The 23,878-nt window shown below is 29.0% G+C and overlaps 1 protein-coding gene across 1 annotated transcript; it reads left to right on the top strand.

The window, feature by feature from the left end:
• Window positions 1-1,795: 1,795 nt before the first annotated feature.
• On the top strand, window positions 1,796-22,738 carry LOC111034953. Its single transcript, XM_022316405.1, has 6 exons — window positions 1,796-1,942; window positions 15,570-15,686; window positions 17,299-18,876; window positions 20,497-20,959; window positions 22,052-22,135; window positions 22,214-22,738. The coding sequence occupies exons 1-6, from the start codon at window positions 1,932-1,934 to the stop codon at window positions 22,280-22,282; spliced, it is 2,322 nt and encodes a 773-aa protein (XP_022172097.1). The 5' UTR covers window positions 1,796-1,931; the 3' UTR covers window positions 22,283-22,738.
• The last annotated feature ends 1,140 nt before the right edge of the window (window positions 22,739-23,878 follow it).

The following is a 23,878-nucleotide window of genomic DNA, read 5'->3' as shown; positions in this document are numbered from 1 at the left end:
CCTTCAAATTAAATTATTTACATATCTGCGTAGATTGGAACTAGAAAGGAACGAACAATTTTGTTCATCTTCCTTGAAAAAATGAACTCGTTCTTATTTTATAAAAAGAAATTCGTTCCAGGAATACGCTCCTTTTGAAACTCATTCCTTCCGGACATTGCTTTTACATTAATCAATAGTATGAAAGTCATAACTATATTCTATAAAGTTATTCAGTGGTCATTCATTGCTCAACAAATTATATTTTTCCATGATCAATTTGTTTTATTTTGCCATGAGTCACTGCAAAATATGGAGGCTTACTTGTATATTAAGTCCGACAGCTTGCTATCAGGCTATACAATTATGTACCCAATTAAAATGATTGAGTGATTGAGTGATTGAGTGATCTATAATAGCCAATGATAATATAAGAATTTCTAGGCCACTTATATTCACAAAATAAGGAGTCGCGGTCCGGAATGTGGATGAGAGACACAGAGTGCTTTTAGATACACACTCCTGTACTCACTCCAACAATTGTTTTTATCATTAATTGCATTTGTTATATAGTTAAGACCCTTTGAAACCTCAAAATATCAAAATGTTCATTATTTTGTTAAAAATTATCTTGGTCTATTATCCATTAATAAATTATCTAGCCTTACACAAAAAAGGTGTAAAATAGGACAAAATCCAGAAGCCTTAGGTATCGCTGTTTGCGCTTCCAGTGGAATCTGTGGTTTTACTTTAATAATAAAGCACAGAAATCAAGGGTATACTTGTACACCATAGGTTTCGTTGAAAGTCATTAAAACAATTGGCAGGTTTTGGTTCAATTTTATGAGAACATTGGATACCGCTTTAACAAGGTTCGTTACTCAACCAAGCATATAATCTAAAGCTGACGTGATACAAACATCGAAATGATACGACAACCAACAAAATCACTTAACGATAATTTATCAGATGAAAATATCGTGGGCCTTGGGTTAAAAGGCCAAAGTTGACATTTATCCGCATAACGCTGCGATTCACCTAACAAACAGTGTAGATTCTACAGTCGACCGTATATGAAACACCATATATTGTTAACAAAATAAAAACCTTTTTTTTAAACCTATCGTATGGCCTTTTAATTCAACGCCTACCATGTTTTTCATTGGTTCGTGATACAATACATTATTTAGGCACCGAATCGTCATTGTAGAATTAAGTATTTTGCGACTTGCCTCAAAAAACACGACAGCGAAGATAACCTAGAAAACCCTGTCCTTCATAATCATGGTGGCAGTGCCTGTTAAGAGTATAAGCATCAAACGCTAAAATCGTTTAAAGCGCGCATGCGCAGCGCTCCACCGACCGAATCGAATAATGCGTCGCTGTAATAATACTACCATGTTCATTATACATGTCGCCTAGTGCTGCGCGGCAATCGTCGTAAGGTTACTGACGCGACGATCGCGGCGACGGCAACAGTGGCGGCGGCGGCGGAACGGCAACAGCGACGACGGCGGCAGGGCGGCAACAGTGTGTCGGTATTCGGTAACGATCGTGTAGAGACCGCCGCCGCCGCCGCCGCCGCTATAGCCGCTCCTACTGCCTAGCGCAACGCGCGCGGAAACACAAAATAATATTTTCATCGCGGAGGTCGACGCGATGACGTCACGGCGGGCGGTGGTAACCGACGCGTAGACATTTATGCTGCCCGAACGGAAGCGCTCTCTGCAACCGCCGCGCCGTCGACGGCGACGAAATTCCCCTCCATCGATCGGTACCGCGGGGCGTGGGCTGGTAACTGAGGACGACGCCGCGAGACTGCGAGCGCGGAGCGGCGATCATTTCGAGTTCACCCGTCGGCTGCCGTTCCCGTGTGCCTGGGCCATTCGTTTCTGCGAGTTTCAGAAATTGTACGATTCGCCGGAGCCACCAGTCGCCATCAGTTCAGCACCATGGCATATCGGTACGTACTCGTCGCGATAACGGTTGTGATTATTTTATTCGTCCGGTTCATTTTGGCCGTTGGCGACGGTTAGGATTTCAAAATATCAGGGGTCTGAAAACTATATTATATTGGAAAAACCTTAGATCACGAACAACGAATAGAGCTACTACCGCTGTTGTGGATATACTGTTAACTGGTTACGCAACTCATATATTTGGTTATGAGACATGCACCATTCAATATCCCCGCAAAACTATAATATTATGTCAGTGAACCCTAGTGGTTAACCATAATATGACTGTAAGTTAACGGAGAATTGGTACGGTATTTTATGTCGGTGGGTAATAATTATGCCTACATAATTGAAACATTAGTGTTATTTCCAATTTCGTAGCAACTAGCCAGCGACTGCGATAAGATAATATATTATTATGTCAATAAACCAATATAGTGTATAGGTAATTTATATCTGGGTACATCAAATAAAAATTCATCATTATCGACATTCTCATTTGTCGTTATAGATTAGATTAATACTTCCCTGAAATATCATGTAGTACTCATCTAACGCGTTGATACTTTACGATTGTTTTTTTATTTTATAAGAAAACCTGGCCTGTAACGACTGTACTGATATTAAACTTTCAAAACGAGCGTACAAATTTCCCGACAATCATTACTGTTCTGCAGCCTATGGTTGCTTAAGTTAATGTTTCAAAAATATCACAGAAGTAGCGCTGAGTAGTTTTTCATTCTCACGATGTTGCATTTATAAGAGGGTCCATTTACTTCATAAAGTTGTGCAACTAGTATATCTACCACCTAAATATTTGAAACCTACCTAAGAGGTATTTAGCAAATGCGCATGCGCGCAATTAAATCATACTTTCACGCGCACGATTGGTACTACCGTTGTCATGCGCAATTTATATCACCTCTGTTTAAGTTATATATAATATAAATATATGACAAGTACTAACACACAAGTGCAATAGAAGTCAGACCTCTTGCGACTAGTCATTAATAATGTCTTCAACACGTACAGCACACATTTCCAATGTAATAGCTTTATCCGTAGTATTTGATCTAAGGAAAATAGTATCCTAATTTGTAATGCAATATCAACTTAAAAGTGAAAATTAATTATTATGATGTTAACATTATATACCTAACTTAAAAGATATAAACGAAATTACGAAATGCAAATATTACCTCGTATTCTAGTCTAATATGCGCAGATCATGCTGCGCGTCATGCAGCGGCCATTTTGTTTTTTACTTCGTAGCTTTACTAGAAACTGCAAGGCTCTTTATATAATGAGTATGCTATGCCACTATTTTACGACACATTATTGGCAATGAATGAGTCACAAATTGGCGGCGTTGCATACCTAAGGCTATAGTGCCCTAGTAACAGTAGACTTTTATATTAAATTGATCTCAAATTTAAAGAAAATATACAATTTTTATAGTATTTATTCTTCGATGGACCCTCGTTTTGTTTTAAATTTGATATTGCTGTGAATATACACTATAAGGCATACATAATATAAACACAGGTATATAAAAAATAAATGGTAGGACTTTCATGCGAATCATTTTAACTACATTTTGTAATATGTATTTTATTACTTAGTAAAATATTTAACAGACAATGACCTACTATATTATGTTTATAAGATAAACTACTTTACAAGATTTAAAATTAGGAGCGATGAGTTACACACATGTTAGGAATCTACTTCATTTAGAATTTAAAAGTTTATAAACAATTTATTATATTTTTTCTACTTACAATAATAGAAGAAAAGAATATTTTTTTAATACATTCAATTTTTATGTATATTGTACAGTATAAAATTAAAAATATCTATGGTACATAGTAAATATATTAGATTCTAAGCGGAACAATGTATATATTGACATAACAATGATGTGTGGTTTTTTTGTGTCCTCTGTTATCACCTTATAGAATGGTAAATATGCTTCAATTTTTTCGGTCTTTTGGTGGGAAAGTGAATCTAGTGTGTGCTTTGTGGGGTCTAAATTAAATTTCCCAATAGTTTTTAAAAGCGTCAGGCATAACAATGTACGATATTACATATTAACATCTAGAATAACAATTTCATATATTTTGTTGTAATTTAAAAATATTGTTCTTCGGTACTTTAGACTCTTAGAATCAAATAAAATGTGTTTACCAAAAATTAATCCAACCTTATGTTTTTCTAAAAGTACAAAAAATTACTTTAATAGCAATTATAGCAAAAAATATACTTAGTAGTATACTTGAGTTGTATACTCATATAATTTATAATTTAACTTGATATTTTATGAATTCCCTGTGCTGAGTGCTCGCTCGGTTGTGAACGATTATTCAGCAATAATTGCTCAATATGAGTTACATTTGAAGTGATTAGAATAAAATGAGATTTATGCCTAGTGTGAACTAGTTAGCATCGTTTTGGTTATCGATAACAGGTTTGGCAATCAAATTGATTATTTTATTTAATGATTTATAATAATAACAATGATTTACATAGCCAGATAGTATTTCAACGAGGATCAGTTTCACCTTTGTGTGTAATATAACTGAACTTAAGACTGGATATTTATGTTCTAATTAATATTAAAAAAGATGTTTTTAATATAGGTATTTTATAACCGCAGTTTTATTCAAAGTAAACTCTATCCAGAATAAAAAAAAAAAAGCGTATTTACTACACGTTTATAGAAGCTAATATTTAAAAAATGACACCAAAATATGAAGATTACCAATTAATTATTTTTAAATGTTATAAGATGAAATTACAAATTACAATTTATTATGCTGCATTCAAATGCGTTTAGAAACTGGGAATTTAACAAGTGCATAGAATAAGCTTTCTCAACCTAACCTAACTATATATCAACAGGAATCTTAATGCATTTTAAATACTATTTTATTGTGGGTATTAAATACATTTTACAGATACTTTTCTTTCTACTTAAAGTAAATTATTACCATTTTTTTTTTTTTTCATAAAATTTCGCTGCTCATATGACTCATACTAATTTTGAACACATAGCGTTTATGAAATGTATTCATCTACTACATACCAATTATTGGCTTATAAATATAAAATAATATTATTTGTTATTAAATAATAAGGTATAACTACTATATTTGTAGTACTACAATAGTTCATTCTTCTTAATTAATATTTTGTAATTAATTAAATTTAGCCGTCAAAACACTCTAACAAAGCTTTACAGATGTTTAAAATTTGTATTTAAAAAAAACCCTCATTTATGAATTAATACAATTTAGGCACCTACTAATTGTCAACCGACAACAAGAAATAGTAATTAATATTTAAATTTTAAATTTTAAATACATCAGATAAAAATCTTTTTTGTAATATTTTAAATATTAATTTTAACACTATATTAAATATTACTTGAATACTCAAAAAAAATTATATTCATACAACACTGTAAATAAAAAATTTGACTGTTTTATTGTTCGCTGTAATTGATTGTAGGAAGCCGAGGAAACAGACATGATGTATCCTTTTTTTTTTTTTTCCTTTTGAAACCGGGAACGGGTGGGAACTGTTTAGCACAATACTAGACATGATGTATCCTAGTAATCTTTCTTTACAAAATTGGTTGTTTTTGAAAAATGAAAGCGTTTTATCATACCTATTAAATCATTATAATCAATTTTCAATAAATACCTTCCATAATTTAAAAGAAGTGTCTGACATATATAATTTGAGTACAGGAACTTAATATAATTTAACTTAACAAATAATATGTTTATAAGTATGCTTAAATGTTATCGGTTAGGTTGTCATGAATAATAATACAAGCATTCAACTCAGCTTTCGTTCCAACATTTTATGGCCGATTTAATATTTTTATTCTTCATTAAAATTTAAGTAGTATTGAATTATTTTCTGAACATCAAACAAATAATCTATATTCTTGATATAATAATCACATAATATAATTACCGCAATATATCACATAAAAAAGATTTAATATTATTCACAAATTTTTTTTAATTATTTTTTTATTAAAAAATTAACAATCTTTGCTACATGCATAATAGGAAAATGCTATTACAGATGATATTACAGAAGTTTCATTTACATGCATAATATGAGGAAGGAGGCCATCTAGTGATTGAACCCAAACAAATTATTAAAAACACTAGGTTATAGGTATTATTATGTAATAATCAACAACATATATGATACTAGTAGGTACAGTAGCATACACACAGGCATATTATACAGTTTCGTCCAAAAATTATAATTAGTAGGTAAATTACATCCAAAGATTAAAATGCTCTCAAGATGGTCGTCTTTTTTTATTTTGTATTTATTCATTAAAAAACATTATTTATGAGTGATTTAAATACACATTAAACAATAATTAGAAAAAACTTAAAAAAATAAAAGCAGCTTATTAATGACCATTGGGGAAACTATTGTATTCTCTATGAGCCATTGCGCCTATGGTAGGTTTAGTGATTGTTGCTACGTTTCACTAGATATGCCATACTTCTATTGTCAAAGAAATACAATTTCTTTATATTAATTTCATATTTAAACATATAGGTCATTTTATTTCCTCATGTAAAAATGTTAAGTATATAATTTTAATATAAATATTTTTTTAATTATGAATTTGGTTTAAAAATCGAATACCTAGATGTATTATTAAGATCATTATTTGCCTGATGTACATATATACATGTATGTATATATATAATGTACACCATATATACATATATATTTATGAAATTATATTGCTTAAAGTTTAAATCTAAGATATTACATATCAAAAATACATGCTCTTGAAAATTTTCTAAAATATTCTATCTCTTTTCTTATTTTGTTGTATTTAAAAAATGAATAACTGTAAGTACTTGAAATTCACAAAAAGTATTTGTTTTATAATTTCCTATATTTAATGCAATCTTCAAAATATTTTGACTCGTTTTGAGCTGTTTACGGACATTTTCAAATTTTTTTTCTTTTTCCATAAATATCAATAAAATGTATTACAAAGATCTTGATATATTGCTACAATAGCAGTTAAAAATCATTAAAAATAGATAGGCTCGATTTTTTTTCATAACGATTTAAAATTCAAATTTTGACAACATTTATTAAATTCAAAATTTACATTTTATTTTGTAGTAAATTTTTTTTTAAATGTTCATCTTTTTAGCTAAGGATTGAAAATTTAAAACAAGGTTGCATGTAAATAGTAAATTCTGTAACTAAAAATTTAAAAATGTATACAAAAATTTTTTTTAGTTTTTTCAAGTTCAAATTACATATTAATACCAAGAATAACAATTTTAATTATTTGGTTGTAATTTAAAAATATTATTTGTTGGTACTCGTGAAGTAGGTGTATTTCTATATTTTATACACAAAATGAAATTTTCAAATACAATTTTTCGACAAGAATGAATTTAACCTACTCGAGTACTAATGCCTAAAATAAATTCCTTTAATAACAATAATATCATGAAATATACCTACTTAGTAATATTATTGGCTCACTGACCGTCTTCTCTCAGTCATTTTTTGTATACAGTTATTTCATTAAATTCATATTTAACACATCCATTAGAGCGAGACAACTAATTTACAGCAAAGCGTTACCCACTAATCTGTTTTTTTTTGCAATATTCGGAATACAACTTAAATTTTAATAATTACTTCTTTGTTTGGTATGGTGGTAACTTCGCTCCAGGAGATTTATTATTTAATATAATATTCTGTCTTATGGTTGAATATGATTACTTATTATAATCCTATTATAACCAAGTTTATACTATATTGTGATATAGGTATTGAGGTCCTAGTATGTTTGAAACTGAACCTACTAGCAACATAAATACATTATGTCCTGGTTACAAAATGTTGAAATATTAAACTCTTTTATGTAGGTAGGTTTCTAATATCTATTTTCTGGCATTGACTTACTATTATTGTAAATATAATATCATGATCATTCATAATATTAAGCGTTTACGATCATTTACAACGCTTTGAAAATTATTTTTCATGATTTTCAATGTTGATAAAGACTTGCAGCTTTATAATCTTGCGCTAGGTACTTAAATTAATTCTGAAATCGTTAAACTATATTTTATTCTATCTAGTGCATAATTTACTGCCGACAGCTGGATTATAATTTTTAAATGTAAACACTTATTATAGTAATCAATTACAATTAACTTCAGAACAAAATATTGACTATCTCTGTAAAAATATTTATCATAATTGAAATTAATGAACCATTTTTGAAGTAATAACAGATTATTTATTTTGTGTTATAATCATAGTTTGTTGTTAATTTAACTTGTGCTTTTAACTTTTGTATGCTTTAAAATTATTTGACATTAATTAATATTAAAATTATGATATATATTTTTTTTAAATCCCAGCGATAGGTAAGTAATACATTTCAAATGTTGCGCGGCGTTGCAAGGTGCAACAGGTCGGAGACTAGATTTTATTGTAGTAATTATTTTTCCACGTACCACGACGATTCGTTTTCGTGCACTATTGAAAATAATGAATGTACAGAAACAATCAATGGAAGAACGTCGGATTTTCGTATTGCTTCGGCGATTATCATTATTATCATGTATTATTATTATTATTAGTATTATCATTATCATTATCATTATTATTATTATTAATAAAACTACGTCGTCCGTGAGCAGTAACGCAATAATGGCTATATAGTTTCCGTTACGTATTTCGTCTGCGACGACAAGAGAATATTCGTTTCGTCGTACATAATATTACTATAAAATATATTATTATTTTATTATTAAGCGTGTGGTAATATTAAGTCAGACACTCAGTCGGTGTTTTCGTCGGTTTGACCTCTTTATGATAACGATTAACGATAAATACGAGAACATATCATAATATGTGCCTCGTCGTTATCTCTACTTATTATACTATTATTATTATTAAATACGATAATATTTTTTATTATATTATTATTATTATATAGCTTGTATGTGTTAAAAACTATTACACTGTAATAATTATTTTCAATTTTGTAAGTGCGCAGTCGCCGCTCACACTACCACTATAACATACAACACGGTACACAGTCTAAGTAAATTTTATTTGTTCACGGGCGGCAGACAAACAACGACGACGTTTCGGTCGTGTGCGTGCGTGCTCGATTTATCGCATTCTTGGCTCTTGCCCTTCACCGCCGTGCAGCTGTTTCGGTGAAAGGCAGCTGCGCAGTCTGCAGCCCACGTACGGTGCCGGCCCTCGTCATAACGATCGGGCCGCTCGACGTTGCCGAATTTCACTAACTAAACGTCTAGACTGGATAAAATATCCATCGTAGAGGTACACGCCGCATTGACGCACGCGTAACATATTATACATGGTATTCGAATGACTCGCTGATGTATACACCATGGTTGAACAAACAAATATGCCGTATTGCTGTTATGGTTTAACCGTCAGTCCGTTTCTTTTCTTAGCCCCACAAAATAATATTGTTCAAAAGTGGTATTCCGGGGTTAATATTATTATGACATGTTGAAACGACACATTTGTTGATAAAACGATCAGAATTCGATGCAAACGGTTTGGTAAACGATGGATTGAATTTGTTTGCCTAAGCCTTATATTTTTATTGCAACGTACACTACTGTTTTTGTAGTTGATTAACTAAACAGCTATTTAAATAATCGTAATGATGTGATTTTGTGGTTAATATACTCTTCCTCAAAAGAAAATTATCAGTGTTAGTCCAGGTAAATTAGAAAAAACGCTGGAAAACTAAATGTTGGTACCCACCTTAAGTGAAGGGTCTTTAATAACATACTAAAAGTCCCTGGAGATCGGATGCCTGCCCGCTCCGCTAGAGCGCGCTTTGTGTCAATTAAATTAGTTTTTACTAATAACTCTTTTTATTTTAAGATTAGAAGTTAAATACATATATACTTTACTATAAAAAACGTAATTGTCTACAAAAAAGATCCTTAACAATTTTTTTGTAGAAACAATATTTACATAAATAATCACACATGAAATATCAAAGTATTGGAAGCCTGCCGACATCCGTAATTGTCTTTTTTGTAATTTTTATGTATACGTGTTATAATTATTTACTTTTGTTAAAATTAAAATATTATTTAATAATTATTACACGGTAAATGCATATTATTCCAATTATTATGTAACAAATACAGAAACAATTTTTCATCATATACAATCATTAACAATATGATACCAAAATTGTGGGTACATAAAAATAAAAATATTATTAAACTTTAAATGTAATACAAATTCAGATTTATTTTATTAATATTTTATTCTCTTTTCCTTGAAGGTATATAATCTACACTGGAATACACCTATTAGAAACATATAAAAATATTTTTATAGAAATATAAATCGATTAATTTATTAATAGTTTTTAAAAATTTATAGGCACCTGATTTTTACTGTTTTCTTCGACTATTTCTAGTTTTGAAAAATTATAATCTTCATTGGGTATTGATTCAATGGCATCTTCGTCAATTGCTTCCATCGAATTAAGACAAGAATTCTTCGACAATAGCCACAAATTATAGAACATTACAGTATATGTTTTCGACATTCACATGTAGCGGTGCAACCCTTTGTGCAGTTACACGAAATTAAATTTAACAATAATTCAGGAATCAGATAAACTTGTATTGGTATAGGCAATAAATATCATTTGTTTTTGGCCAGCTCCATTCTTCTGGCGATTTCTTATTTCCGAACCACGCTTGAACTTGGTGGTACACTCGAAAAAAGGTTCTCTTGTAGCTGCTTCAGAAGGTGGTAGTCCTAGTAGCACATTTTTATTATTCGATACGTTTTTAGCAAAACATTGATAATGGTAGATATTAAGGTTTGTTTCTTTTTCACTGGCATTATACACTGCAAGAATAACAATTTTCCAGCTTAGATACACAATCTTTACTTGCATTTGAGTTGTAAAATGCTTTAATTGAAACCGTTTTTCAATAAGTAAAGCACTGTATTTTACTTTTTCTATAAAACGATGAAGTTATGTCGCAACCACAAAAAGCATGTATGAATAAAATTATTTTTTTTAATTCCTGTGGTGATTTTAAGCTTTCGTTTGAATAAATCTTTCTGTCAATTTTACCTTTTCCAGGTTTTTCAAAAATTTGATATAATTAATAGATCAATATCTGCACCAACTACAATAACAATTTTATTAGGTAAAGAAAAGTCGATGGCGGTGCTTATAATCAAAGTATCCGTATCGTCTAAAGCTTGCTATACAATATAATTCGATTTTTCAAATTTATTTGATAGCATGCTAATTAACCTACTTTCATTTTTTTAATTTGTTAAAAATAACTCTTGTCCTACTGAACATTGCTTTGCATTGCAATAATATTTTAATTTTATAAAATATGTTAATAATAATACATATACATAAAAATGACAAATTGTACCTTGTAAGACAATTACAGACGTCGTTAACACACAGGCTTCCAATACTTTGATATTTCATGTGTGATTATTTACGTAAATATTGTTCCTACAAAAAAATTGTCAAGGATCTTTTTTGTAGACAATTACGTTTTCTATAATAAAGTATATAAGTATTTAACTTCTAATCTTAAAATAAAACGAGTTATTTGTAAAAACTAATTTAATTGACATATAGCGTGCTCTAGCGGAGCGCGCAAGCATCCCATCTTAAGGGACTTCTAGTATGTTATTAAGGACCCTTCACTTAAGTTGTGTATCAAAATTCAGCCCTCCATTATTTTTTTCCGATATTTAACGAAATTGGGTCTAATTTGCCTGGGCTATCTGCCGACCTATTTTCATCAGTGCTCCGCATCTCATACCAACGAATTGCGGAATACAAATTCCGGGGGAAAAAATCCCCAGATATTACCCACAAACACACGCAAATTATTGAACACATTTTTTTAAAACTGTAATTCGTGTAGTTAACAACATAATTACTATTTAATTACAAATATACACTTAAAAAGTGTATTAAAATATACTTAGAATGTAGAAAATGTTCAATTATTACAGCTAAGGATTGAAAATTGAAAATTTTACGTTTCCCATACAATTTTTACGATAATGTAAATTTAATATTATTAGGGGGTGTTTTTGCAAGTTTTTAAAAAAGTTTTTTGTTTACTGGTCCATTGTCGGAGGGACTACTTTATGAGAAGTTGAACAAAAATATAAATTATGCTTTGCCTTTAATTTCTACACTATTTCGTTTTATTGATTACACCCAAAATAATGTAACTGAAGGTTGTTTTATATAAAGAGTTAAGAGTATTCCTAATTAAGAGAAATCTGCTTACTAAAATAGGGATTAATAAAGATGTGACAAGGATAACAGGAAAAATGGTCTATGATACTAAGCACAATAAAGTAATTGGTTTTGTTTTGCCTCTTAAAAATGGTTGTCCACTGTATTATTCTTTTCCAGCAACTTTGGCAAAAATAATAACAAATTACTTTCACACTGAAATTTGAGCCAATTATGGTCATAATGGTACAATCATAGATGACACGGCCACAAAATGGTATGTTGCAATTTATGGAACACATAATCGCTTCACAAATGAAGATGTAACGAGTCGCTGGAACTTCATGAAACTTACAGCCGCTTGTCAGGGAACTGAAATTACTGGTTTCTCATCTGTTAGAGATACACAAGTACTAAATGCAATGCAATTACAAAGTTTATCCATGTACGCTAGACAAAATAATTTAAATGTTGATGTATTGAATAACACAATTGAAAGAAGTGAAACAACAAATTATTAGTCATGGTTTTCAATTAGTCATCCACCAATCGTATTCAAAGATTAAACTAACTGAGAAATATACATTCATGATACATATTGAAACTTAAGTTGGATTTCTCAAATCTAATATTGTTCTTCCAATAGCAAAAAAAACTTTTATTTCTTCCTATTTTACTCCTGTAAATTATCTTATAGAATTAACAAGAAGCCACACTAAAGATAAACATTTACTAACAATGACTGACTTTAAACCAGAACACAAAATGAATCTTCAGTCTATTGAAATTAATACTGAATTGTTACATAAATATTATACAAACTGAATTAAAAAATGCATCTTCAAGTATTACTCTTTAACGAGAAAATAATATTGTAAGTCTAATTAATAGGGGCTGCAACGATGCTAAATATATGTCAAAAAATCTTGGAATGCGTATAAATGATAATATAGTTTTGATGCAAAGACCTCTAGTACTAAAAAATCTCTGTAGATGAAAATCATACTGAAAGAGAAATTTTTGATGAAGAATCGTCATATACAAATGTAAAGTTGTGTTCAGCCCAAGCATCTGGAGATCATTCTTCAGAAAAATTAGAATGTTATGCTGCTGAAGATTTAGAAAACTTATTAATTCTGGAAAACTATCGAATGGGACTTAATTTAAAAGTTTTAGTAAACAATTTATGAACGATGATGATTTGAGCATTTATACAATATCTATTAATTGACCATTTTTTGAAGTAATATTTGCTAATATAACATCAATGGTAATCAAAAAATCTTCACTTTTGGAACAGCCACTTGACCGAGGTAGTGATAGCTTAATAAGATGTATTAATACTTCAAATAGTAGATTGAATTTTAGGCCGGAATAATCACATCAACCTATTTCCTCTAAAGAAACACCGAAAGCAAAAAAAAAATTTCACATGTGAAGCCAGTGTGAAAAATTCTATTGGACAGTTCCTCACCATCAAGTGACCAACAATAAATTTTTCATGATGGGGTCCTAGTTCTAAAGCTTGCGTGTTCATTTACGATGAGGATAATGTGATCATTTTCTCTCGAGACAGAGTTGAGAGTATTGTTTACGGTATGCTCATCACAACTGCTGAAGTCCACAAAGTAGGCTTTTCCGAGGATGAGGATGGTGTATTTTCAAAAAAATGTCATGTGCACTACACCCATAAAAATATAACTGAGTGTACCAGGAAATATGAATGATGGGCGTTTAACATGTAACACATTGAAGCTGACATGACTTATGCGAGAGAGACAATGTGTGGTTTTTTATGGATCAAAAAATATTTACATATTATATATTACTTTATGTAATTGTATGCCTATGCCCGCTATCAATGAAAATAGTGTGATTATGCTTACAGCGTCTTTGGTAAAACCAGACATTTATATAGTCATATTAACCTCACATATTCTTTCATATTCAGTTATTCCTGGTTTACTTATTTATATGACTATACACCCGATAAAATATTATACATGTTACTGAATATCGTAAGGTCATTTTGGATATCTATTTAGTTTACGCACATGTGGCAATTGATAAATATAGCCGCTAACCTAAGTTATTTTATATTTACACTCTTTATGATATCATTATTACCGCACTGCCGTTTTGGCTTTTTATGTTGTGGCAGGCAAGTGTTTGTTTTGTTGATTAAGTCAGGTTACATTTTTTGATTAACTCAAGAACCTAATCGTGTCTAAAATTGTACGTACCATTAAGAATAACTTTAAGTGTCCACATCGTTTGAAATGTTTAGTTTGTTACGAAAGCTTTATTCTATTACTATTTTATTTTAATTTGATTTACCAAAATAATCCACTTGATTACTAAATTATAATTTAAAATACGGAGTATATTTTGACATTGAACAGGCAGTTCTTTTGCCCTCTAATCGTTAATAACCTGATCATTTTAAGATCATTTTATCAGATTAAATTTCATTACTTTTGTCTTGTACAGTTGTGCCATTTTTGTTTGTCGATACTAAAGAAAATACTTGCATATTATTACAATTTCATAATATGCTAAACTATAAAATAACCAAAATAAGAATTACAGTTAAAGACGGAATGGTTTGGTATTTCACACTATATCCACGATGAAAGCAGAAAGCCTGATTATGATGCAATTGTTATGATTCTTAACTAATATCTCTTGTGTAATTATGACATGACTTAATATAATGAATTGAAGAGTTGAAATAGTTAATAAATAATGGTATTTCAGCGAGTATAACATACAATTTAACTAGAAATCTAGTCTTGATTATTTTAAATCAATTTTTAAGTTAACATTTCTCTACATTTACTTTGTAACAGTCCCGTATAATAAGTTAAATTTTGAATATTTCCAATTCAATTTAATGCTCATAATATGTTCTGTATAGGAAGTAGACAACGCTAAAAAAGATTAATTGAACAATGCATACTTACCTATTAAATATTTGTAGCTGTTTTAAATTTGTTAATATTTAATTATTCATATGGGTTATTAGCACATTAGATTTATTTATGATAATTTGATTTAAATAATCAATAAATCATTATTTATATTTACGATAGTATTCATGATACTTATTTTTAATTAAAATTTCAATTATTGATATTTCACTTTTAATAATGAAACAAATTTTATTTTTTATATGTTTGAAACAGTATTAGTTGTTAAATAGTGGAAAACTAAAATAAAAACAATTATTTAAAAATATGTATTCCTTGAATGACGTGAACATTGTATTTCTAATAATCTAATCTCATCATAATAAATGTTTATTTTTTCAGATCGAGAAAGCATACGTATCTCAAAAAATATATCGATAACTTATTTTACAAAATCAATATCAGATGTATAGTTTCGTTGACAAAATTAGCCCCAGAAGATATCGAAAATTATAAATTGTAAGTTTTTTTTAATATTTATATAATATAATTAGCCATTATGTACTAGTGAATAGCGATAATACGTTAACTGAAATTTGAGAAACAGAAGTCGAATTTTTTTAAAATTTAACGTAGGTATAATCATAGCTAATTCGAATTTTTTTTCAAACCAAATTTTTAAAGATTAAAAGCTTTTTAAAATATATAATTTTGATACAATAATGATGAATAATAAAAAAATATGTTTACCCCGAAAGTGAGTTCTGAAAGTCTTTTTCGTAATTAGTCAATATATATAGTATTATTACGACGGTTGCTTATCTTCAAGACGAACAATTAACATTCCGGTTAAACCATATTTTAAATAGAAGATTGGATAGACCCCACACTACAATATAGTTTTTCAACAACATAATATATTTAGCTTTTAATTAGGTTTAATTTTCGAATTTGAAGCTTGGTACAAACGACTTAAGTAGGAAGGGTCTAGTTTTCATTAGGAGTAATAATTTAAAGTTTGAAAATGTTGTCAAATCGTGAGTAAATTACTGAGTGACTTTATGTGGTTATATAATTTGATACTTGGACTAATTCAATTTACTTTAAATTGAAAGAATTTTTTATGACTTTAGACAATAATATCTGACTACTACCATAACTTAATACTACACTATTACCGATTGGTGTTATTGCTTAGTACAACAAAGTACTAAAATTCATATACATGAACAAATATAAATAACCATCCTCGTATATATTTCAAGAAAACCAAAAAAAAATTGTTTTATTTCCAGCAAAAATAATGTTGAAAAATTTTAATACAATAATATTAACTTAATATTACAAATAAAACAAATTAAACTTAAATTAACTTTTGTAGTAGGTAGCCAGGAAAGAAGGTACAAATTAAAAATTGTGCATGATAGTCTTTTATGTTTTTAATTTGTATATGATATAATATTTAAATATTTAATTTACCAACCAGAGGGTATTTTGGAAACGTTTTATTTTAAATTATATAACCAAATAGGTCTAGTAAAGTTGCTATAATATACAATGATATTGTGTTTTCACTCAGTAAGTCATATTAAATAAAGATATTAAAATCATAAATCAACTCATGTGTATTGTACAACTGAAAATATTTATATTGTAAAGTAGTTTTAAAATCGTAACTTGACTTTTGAGTATTAATTTTCCAAACATTATATTTTAAAATATTATGTTATCATAAGTTAACATGAGATAGTTACCAAATATGTAGTACCAGATGATAATTCAACGATAGTAGTTAACCATAATACCACTTAATTTGAGAGATAACTGTTATAAAATACGACTTAAGAGTATTGTACCAAAAAAATCAATTTTTTTCTGCATTTTTCAACGTATTAAATAAAATATGATTAGTTTTGACTTAGGTTGTCTGTAGTAGGTATCAAATTAATAACACCACTGGTGGGTTATATTCAGATGTAATTTATACTTCAAATAACTAATTGTATAGAACCCTTTTAGATTCCATAATTAAACACAAATAATAGGTACATTTTTTAATTCAAGAATGTCATGAATAATATGTGTTTTTCTCAAAATACTTATTTAAGCTTATAATTTTACTTAATTTTAGGAGCTTAATTAAAAATAAGGAAAATACCGCCAAAGAAGAGATTAATATATCTGAAGATGATAAAACGTCTATAAGCGATAATAAGTTAAAAAATGATGAAAAGTCCAAAGACATCAAAACGTCTAAAGACATTAAAACGTCTAAAGATATTACAACGTCTAAAGACATTACAACGTCCAATGATATTTCAACGTCCAAAGACATTACAACGTCCAATGATATTTCAACGTCCAAAGACATTACAACGTCCAATGATATTTCAACGTCCAAAGACATTAAAACGTCCAAAGACATCAAAACGTCTAAAAACATTAAAACGTCTAAGGATAATAAAGCATCTAAAGAAGATGCAGATGAGCCTGCTAGAAAAAAACCAAAACTGGATACTGATGGAAGAGACATTTTGAAATTGGTATTATCTAGAGAGGGTGAAACTCATAAATTTAAATCACAATTCAAATCTTCATTAAAACTTAATAACGAAATTGCTTCTACCAGTACTGAGGAGGTACCTATAGTAATTGATTGTGAAGAATCTGCCGAACCTGCAAATTCTTCAGCTAAAAATGAAGAACAATCGATCTTTGTTATTGATGTTAAAAAAATGATGGATGAAGATAATTACAAAAAGTGGATGAAAATGATCAGTTCGGACAAAAGCCCCAATCATCAAACAAATCCAGCGAAAAAGTCAACAGTTGCTAAACTTCCTATTAGTGCACCTAAGGCAAATGTAGGTAAACGCCCTGTAAATAGTAAAAGATATGCAAAAGAGCATTTATTTAAAGTCGAAAACTTATATAACAAATATTTTAATAAATCTGTAAAAGATACTATTGTGGTTATTGCGAATATACTTAACATCATTTCAATGTCTAACAAACATCACAAATCACGAATGGATGAATCTTTTAAGAAAAAAACTGAAGCCGAAAAACTTAAAGAAAGATGTGATGCTAACCGTGTACACGGAAGGCATAAAAAAATTCTTGAAACAATGCTGAAGAGCAATTTTACAGACGTCGTAAAATGTTTTGTAGGGTTGGATTTTGATTCAGCATTTCAAATGTTTTTTTTAAGTATATTAACTGTACTTCGAGTTTTGGATGAGCCAAAATTCAAAAAAGGTAGCATCTTCAAAAATTTAGTACTTTTATTATGGAATAGTTTAAAAAACAGCGATTACAACGATTCCAAAGTTTTTACAATGTTCCGTTCAAAGACGTTTCGACCTGAATGCATCGATTTAATCAGTCTAATTGAAGATAGTCGGGATATTGACCCGGGAGTCACCGATCGAATGTCATTGTTTTTTGTATCAACAGTAGACAGCCGGGAATGTTTTCAAGCAGTTATTGATGCTGTCACCAGTGATTCGAACGAAGATCTGGGATTATTATTGAATCACTCTATCTCTCAATGTCGAGCTAATTCAAAGTTTAAAGATACTGTTGATTCCTCAACTGTACAACGTTCGAATGCTAAAATACCAGTGACAGCAACTATTCAGAGCCCTATCAACTCTGATGGAATAATTAAGCACTGGTTCCTAGCCAAAAATCCAGATGGAACTTACCAGTAAGTTTTTTTTTTATATTTAATTTCTATTATGGACTGATTAGTTGCCATAAAATATCTGATTTAGACAATATTAGTATGTTTAAACCCTTAAACAAGACTGTGTTTATACTGTGTTACGTTTTATTATCCCCCCCCCCCCCTCCACACAATTTATTGTCACGTATCAATAACATTGAAACGATTTTTATACATTAAATATACTATATTACCTGTTGCAAATATATATTTAGTCTACATATTATAATAGTATTTTTTTGGGAATTATTACTTTTATTGTTTGAACATTTTGTCACTGCTTAATATCCACCCAAAACCTCGATGACCAACGACTCAGCCAATCATAAAGCGCTTGGCGATCATCTTTTTTTTTGTGGGGGGGTAGGGTCAGACAGTGATCGGCTGTTCAGTCTAAGTACAGTAAGAAATCGTCTATAATGACGATCTATAATGTTCAAGGAACCAAGGAAAATAGGTCATAATAACCGAGAGTCATAACTACTGATAAATTTTAACATGTAAACCTACCTATGCATATTTTCGTGTCTTTAATACGTGGTCATAATACCTGTTATGTCACTATAACCTATGTCATTATAAACAATTTCTACTGTATTAACATTTCTATAAATGGTACATTTTAAAAATAATTTGGCTCTTTTGAGCTATTTATTAAGCTAAACATATTTTTATAATTATATTATTAAATTGTGTACACACAATGACATTTTTAATAGTATTTTTATTTTTGGCAAACTTAATTTAGCATACTGTATTACTAATATTAACTGGTTGTAAAATAAATTACTTTTATAGTACTTATAATATCATAAGATATACCTAATAGGCTTATAAGCTAACAAACAGACCACCTCCGCTCAGAATCGTTTTTCGTATGCAATGATTTATAGCTGAATTCAAATTGAAAACATACATTACAGTGACCTCATTCATTTTGAGATACACTTGACACCTACCATAAAGTTAAATGACTTCTTCAGTTTTTAGTTTTCTAAGATTTGTTTTCTTTATATCCCCATCTGTTGAATCAGCATTATATAATTACGATTGCCTAACTTATTTATTTCAGATAATACAACAGCATTATTATTTAATAAATATATTATAATATAGTAACTATTATAGACTACTAACTTCCCAAATTCATAGTTATATAATATCAAACGTAGTTGTTAATTTATATTATATTTTATGATAATTTTCATCTTTAATCACATCTGTAATAGTAAAATAAATTTTGATTAAGCTGTAATGGCTTATATAATATGTACTTATTATAATTATTCATTAAATTCCTGGTTTTTAATATTAACAATATTTATGCCAGGTTGCATAAAAAATGTATAAATTTAAAAGTCAATAAAATTTGATGGACCAATTATTGGCTACTAAATTATTTTTAAAAGACCATTAGCTCGCTATTGTTTCGTTGAATATTTAGTAATTGTTCATACAATCTGGCATTAATATCTTAAAGAATTGAAACTCATATTTCATACTACTTCTTACTAGTATAAATATTCCTTACTCCTCCAATGTAAATATTTATTGTAATTAAAATATGAATTTCAGTATTAATGAGTTCTGTTATATTTTTAGACAAATACCAATAATAAATGCCCATAAATCCCAAACCATTGGTAATACAGCAGGAGAACAATCAATTGGAACGAGCCAGCCATTAAATAACTTCTATCAATCATTCACTTCTTCACTGCCAAAGACAATTTATGAACCTTCTACTTCTAAAATGATACCAGCAAATAAATGCTTTGTTGTTGGGCCAACTAATTCCCATGTTCCTTTGGTACAAGTAAAGGGATCATTGTCAGGAGCTGCAACATCAATACCAACAACAACAACATTTGTGACATTGAAACCAACAATTCAGAATAAAAATTCCATGCCAAACAGTTCTATTATAACAGCTGAAGGTGGCACTATTCTACTTGGTAACAAACAGTATCAATTGGTTAAGCGGCCCTTGCCATCAGGTCAGATGAGAACAATAGTCAATAATAGTAATATATCAGTTAAATCACCTCAAACTCTTTTTACCAGGGTATGTAAAATATATCAGTATTTAATTTTTACAAATACTTATTTGTATAACATAATATTATACCGATACGGTACATAGATGATCTTTAAAATACTCTATTATAGCACAAGTTTAAAATATTCAAGCTATCTATATAATATGTTGAAGTACCATACTAATGTATTGTTGTATTTCATGTTTGCGGTTTTGAAAAATCCAGGTTCTTGTACTATAATAGCATCTATTTTTTTTTCCATCAATATTTATAGTAGCCTAACTGAATAAAAACCAAATCATTGATGGTTTAATGGTTAACTTACCAACAAAATTATTTAAAATTACTACTAAAGAAATGACTTAGTCTGAAATTCGACTATCAAATGATTCCGTCCACGATATTTTTTTAATAATCTGGAAAATGAGAATTTTCTATTATACTTTCATTATTAACTTCTTTTTTCTCTAAATTAGAATCACACTTTTTCCTATAAATTGTTTAGGTAAAACCTATTTGAAAATTTTAAAGTATCAGAATCAAAATTCGAAGTGAGTAATTTTTGAGTTATTGAACTTTGGGTTCTAAGAATATTAGGTGCAAGATATTGGTTTGGAAGATTTGTATCTATAATGATATGAAAATTATAGTAATTCATATCAATCTATTGTCATTTTATTATTTGTACAAATTATATAAGTATAATCTAACTAACTAAAGGTTTCAGTGTTGGGGAGTAATGCAAATTACAAATAATATCTGTAACAAAATAACCCTTACGGTGGCGCTGTAGTAATTTCAGTATATTTTATTTAAATCAACCAAATTGTAACGAAATAACTTTTTAAAAGTAATTTCATATAACTTATATGATATAAGTAACCTGTTATTTTCCATGTGTAATTTATCCAACACTGTTGGTTAAAGATTATATATTGCATTCAATAATATATACATTTGTAAAACCATATTCTTTTTGTGGACAATTGTTCTTAATATATAATATATTTTCAAACTCAGAAACTACAATTTTGAATCTTATTTAAAGACATCCAGCTTATAAAAAATGATAACAATTTTAATATTCTAAAAACATCTTTATTATTTATGTTTTTTAGTGTTTTGCCAAAAATTGTAACAACCCTGCAAAAATAATGTGCAGTACCTGTACATCAGTAAAATACTGTAACCATACGTGCCAAGTAAGAATATTTGAATATTTTTGTTAAATAACTAAACTGTTGTGATATATTATAGTAATGTCTTTTTTCTTCTTTTAGCGATTGGACTGGTATGATAGTCATATAAATGACTGTGAACGAATGCTAAACGAAAAAACTCATCCTTAAATTCTCCTATACGTATATAAATAATTTCAACGTGGTATATTTGTATTAAAGTGTTTTTCATAAAAACGTTTTTATTTAAAAAAAAAAATGGATTATGTCTTTATATTTTGATATTTCTTAAATTTAACATAGTTAAATCACCTATAATTAGATTTGTAATTAAGTTTGTATAATTCCAGTTGATTGCTATTAAGTTTAATCTAATATTACTACATACTTTTTAGGGTCTTGATGTTCTTTTTTTTTTTAGTACCTCAGCTATTGTTTGTTTTTTTCCAAGCAGGAATCACCAAACTTTATAACTATAAATTACATATTTTTTATGTGATATACTTAGTTTGTAAATAAATAAAAAAAAACTCATTCAAGAGAGACTGAGTAGAATAGGCCTTTGGTACTGATCCTACTATGGTATGTTAAGGATACCAACACAGCCAAAAAAAAAAAAAAAAATTATGAAGTGTGATTGACACGTCAGTTTTACGCTATTTAGTAATAATATAAATTATTTATGTATATAATATAATGTATAATGTTTCTTAACTTTGTATTTTAATAAATATTAAGTTTAATTTTACTTGCTATTGCATTTTTTTGAAAGTAATTTTTTGTGAAATTTATTTAGGATTGATTTAATAATTGCTTTTAAAAAATAAAGCATAACAATTAAAATTATAGTAATTAGAGTTAAAGTAAGTGCTTTTGGAACTAATGAATAGCATGATTTTGGATGGATAAATTAGTTAAGATTCTCACTTCTTTAAAAAATTGTTTCTAAAGAATTGTATTGAAATAGATATTTCTCTTTAAAGCTGAAACAGGTAATATTAATATTATATTATAATAATAAAGTAGAAATCGTTTATAATGACACTGGTTATAGTAACAAATCTGGTTTTATGATCTTAAAGTAAAAGGCCCGTAAAAATGCATAGGTAAGTTTTACTTGTTAAATGTTATCGGTAGTTATGACTATCGATTCTTATTTCCTATTTTTTTGATTCCCTGTACGTCATTATAAACCATTTCTATTGTTTTTATTTTTGACTATAATTAGGTTCTGGGTTAGATTTTGCCGAATTGATTCAGAATTTTTGTAAACGAAATTTAAATATTAAAAAATGTACACTAAAAGAATTTAATTACTATGTATTACTTTAAGTCTTTAACTGTTAGCTTATCTTTAGGTACAATAATGATAATAACAACTACCTATTGGTATGTACTATGACACTCTATAAAAAGTATACCTAACTTATAATAATATCAATTGTCCTTGGGTAGGTAAGCCATTTCTAGAGAGGCTAAATAAGAATTCGAATACTTCTGATGCAAACAACGTTACGGGATTGATGGTTCACACAGAGTATAAAAGTTATCAACCTTGAATCAACAACTCTTTTCCAAGACAGCAAGAAAGATAGGTTAGGTACATGATAAGAAAGGATGAAAATGGGTTAATAAAAAAATAGAAGTGATACCATTATAATGAGTTTCTCACACCAAGTGTGACGACCATACGCTCTTGCACGGTGGCTGTGCTTATAACCTCGAGGCAGGACGCTACATTCGCTTCAATTGAGATGCCTCTAATAA

This window comes from Myzus persicae, unplaced genomic scaffold (genome assembly GCF_001856785.1).
Source record: "Myzus persicae strain clone G006 unplaced genomic scaffold, MPER_G0061.0, whole genome shotgun sequence".
NCBI lineage: Eukaryota > Metazoa > Arthropoda > Insecta > Hemiptera > Aphididae > Myzus > Myzus persicae.
This window is presented reverse-complemented; position numbering and strand designations above follow the sequence as displayed.

What these genes read in the sequence shown, in the direction of transcription:
- LOC111034953 (XM_022316405.1), top strand. An exon ending in AATCCAGATGGAACTTACCA is followed by an intron (nt 18,877 to 20,496) that starts GTAAGTTTTTTT and finishes TTATATTTTTAG; the next exon opens with ACAAATACCAATAATAAATG. An exon ending in CTCAAACTCTTTTTACCAGG is followed by an intron (nt 20,960 to 22,051) that starts GTATGTAAAATA and finishes TATGTTTTTTAG; the next exon opens with TGTTTTGCCAAAAATTGTAA.